This window comes from Piliocolobus tephrosceles, chromosome 6, assembly GCF_002776525.5.
Source record: "Piliocolobus tephrosceles isolate RC106 chromosome 6, ASM277652v3, whole genome shotgun sequence".
Lineage (NCBI taxonomy): Eukaryota > Metazoa > Chordata > Mammalia > Primates > Cercopithecidae > Piliocolobus > Piliocolobus tephrosceles.
Window position 1 is genome coordinate 146,564,965 of NC_045439.1, and position 3,029 is coordinate 146,567,993.

General features: G+C 48.1%; 1 protein-coding gene across 1 annotated transcript in view; it reads left to right on the forward strand.

The window, feature by feature from the left end:
- The window catches only part of RTF1 (RTF1 homolog, Paf1/RNA polymerase II complex component), a 236,534-nt gene that overhangs the window by 185,567 nt on the left and 47,938 nt on the right, over nt 1–3,029 (forward strand). Inside the window, exon 2 of the mRNA XM_031935823.1 lies at nt 2,168–2,278. Within this exon, the coding sequence (XP_031791683.1) occupies nt 2,168–2,278 (111 nt within the window). The remainder of the gene's footprint in view (nt 1–2,167; nt 2,279–3,029) is intronic.

Genomic DNA, 3,029 nt, shown 5'->3' on the forward strand with positions numbered 1-3,029 from the left:
CTAAAAAAAAAAAAAAAAATTAGCCAGGAGTGGTGGCGGGCGCCTGTAGTCGCAGCTACTGGGGAGGCTGAGGTAGGAGAATGATGTGAACCCGGGAGGCAGAGCTTGCAGTGAGCTGAGATCATGCCACTGCACTCTAGCCTGAGCGACAGAGCAAGACTCCATCTCAAAAAAAAAAAAAAAAGGCCGGGCACGGTGGCTCAAGCCTGTAATCCCAACACTTTGGGAAGCCAAGATAGGCGGATCACGAGGTCAGGAGATCGAGACCATCCTGGCTAACACGGTGAAACCCTGTTTCTACTAAAAATACAAAAAACTAGCTGGGCGAGGTGGCGGGCGCCTGTAGTCCCAGCTACTCAGGAGGCTGAGGCAGGAGAATGGCGGTAAACCCGGGATGCGGAGCTTGCAGTGAGCTGAGATCCGGCCACCGCACTCCAGCCCGGGTGACAGAGCAAGACTCTGCCTCAAAAAAAAAAAAAATTCGCCAGGCAAGGTGGCATGCTCCTGTAGTTCCATCTACTTGGGAGTCTGAGGCACGGGAATTGATTGAATCTGGGAGGTGGAGGTTGCAGTCAGCTGAGATCGTGCACTGTGCTCTAGCCTGGGCAACAGAGTGAGGCTGTGTCTCAAAAACGAGAGACCAGGCCTAGTGACTCACACCTGTAATCCCAGCACTTTGGGAGGTTGAGGCGGGCAGATCACGAGGTCAGGAGATTGAGACCATCCTGGCCAACTTGGTGAAACCCCGTCTCTACTAAAATACAAACAATCACCCAGGTGTGGTGGCACGTGCCTGTAGTCCCGGCTACTCGGGAGGTTGAGGCAGGAGAATCACTTGAACCCAGGAGGCAGAGGTTGCAGTGAGCTGAGATCGCCCCACTGCACTCCAGCCTGGGCGACAGAGCAAGACTCCATCTCGAAACAAACAAACAAACAATAAAAATCAAGAACAACAACAAAAATCTCTTTTCTTTCATTATCTTTAAATGGTAATGCTATCAGTTGTTGTGAAGATTAAGTATCAGATGTTTAGAAAAGTACCTGGCATTGGGCTGGGCACGGTGGCTCACGCCTGTAATCCCGGCACTTTGGGAGGCCAAGGTGGGTGGATCATGAGGTCAGGAGATCAAGACCATCCTGGCTAACACGGTGAAACCCTGTCTCTACTAAAAATACAAAAAAATTAACCGGGCGAGGTGGCGGGTGCCTGCCAACTACTGGGAGGCTGAGGCAGAAGAATGGTGTGAACCCCGGGAGGCGGAGCTTGCAGTGAGTTGAGGTCGCTCCACTGCACTCCAGCCTGGGCAACACAGTGAGACTCTGTCTCAAAATAAAAGAAAAAAGTACATGGCATCTAGTGAGTACAGTATAATTGTGGACTGATATTGGTATTAGCAGAAAGCAGAGCAAGTAACCTTTTGTTGTGTTTTTGAGTGACTGGACTGAGTTGGGGAGACTTCATGTGAGAAGGGAACCATGTGACAAAGCAAATCTCGGTTGTAGTCATGGCTTACTTACTGGCACTTCCTTCTTACTGTCATCTCGCTTAAATGACCAGGACAAGGCAGAGGTGGGTGAATGGGGGAATAGGGCTTGTGAAATTAGGATTCTGGTGTAGTGGCCAGTACACTTACTGCTCGTTGTCAGAAACTGGATTAAACACTGGACGCTTTTTCTGGTTTAAGTATTCAGAGTATAAAATGACCTCAGAAATTACAGTTTGTAAGCTTATTCAAAACTGCCCCACAAATGCCAATTTTACCATAAAACACAGTAAAAGGTTAGCCAGCTATACCAGTTAAAACAGTGAGTAGGTTAGCTTTGTAAACGTGATTCTTACCAGTCCCAGAGAATCAACGCTTCTGTTGTTTAGGGTAGAATCAGGAACAATTTGGGGATAGCCTCCAGTTGGTTCCAGTTCCTGTCCAACTTCAGACATATATTTCCCATTAAAAAGGTGGGGCAGATTTTGTAAACATTTCTTCAGCACCTTGGAATCCTAGCAGTCAGTCTGTTCATGCTGATAGAAGTCCCTGTGACAGTGTCCTTTAGTTGAAAGCACAAAAATAAAAATATAAAAAAGATCTAGAGAGGGTGGGCATTTTATTATTCTTGGATATTCTTTCTCTGCTGAACAAAACTGATGTGCCTATTTCTGTCCCATTAGGAGCTCCTGTCCCTGGCAAAGCGAAAGCGCAGTGACTCTGAGGAGAAGGAGCCGCCTGTGAGTCAGCCTGCAGCCTCGTCAGACTCGGAGACGTCTGACAGTGACGATGAGGTGGGTGTGGAGGGCCTCAGCTTCTGGGACCATTAGATAGATGAGGGTCCTCACTTTGGTGGCTCCTGTTGGCCTCACTTCCTTAAACTGAGACTTACAACGTAAGATCTACAAGAATTTTTGGGGGAAAGAAAATGGTGTAAGGAAGGCCGGGCGTGGTGGCTCATGCCTGTAATCCCAGCACTTTGGGAGGCTGAGGTGGGTCGATCACCTGAGGTCAGGAGTTCGAGACCAGCCTGGCCAACATGGGGAAACCCTGTCTCTACTAAAAAATACAAAAATTAGCTGGGCATGGTGGCGCATGCTTGTAATCCCAGCTACTCCGGAGGTAGGAGAATTCCTTGAACCCAGGAGGCAGAAGTTGCAGTGAGCCTAGATTGCCCCACTGTATTCCAGCCTGGGTGACAATGCAAGACTCTGTCTCAAAAAAAAAAAAAAAAGAAAGAAAATGGTGTAATGAAAGCTACTGAATGTCATATTCATTGTGCCGCAAGTTACCTAGTGGGTCCCTCTGCAGAACATGCGTAGCCATTCTGTAGCCTTTTTTTTTTTAGCCTTATTGCAGAAGTGATACAGTCAGTAGTCATGTTTTTTTCTTTTTTCTTTTCTTTTTTTTTTTTTTTTGAGACAGAGTCTCGCTCTCTTGCCCAGGCTGGAGTGCAGTGGCGCAGTCTCTGCTCACTGCACTGCATTCACGCCATTCTCCTGCCTCAGCCTCCCGAGTAGCTGGGACTATAGGCGCCCGCCAGGC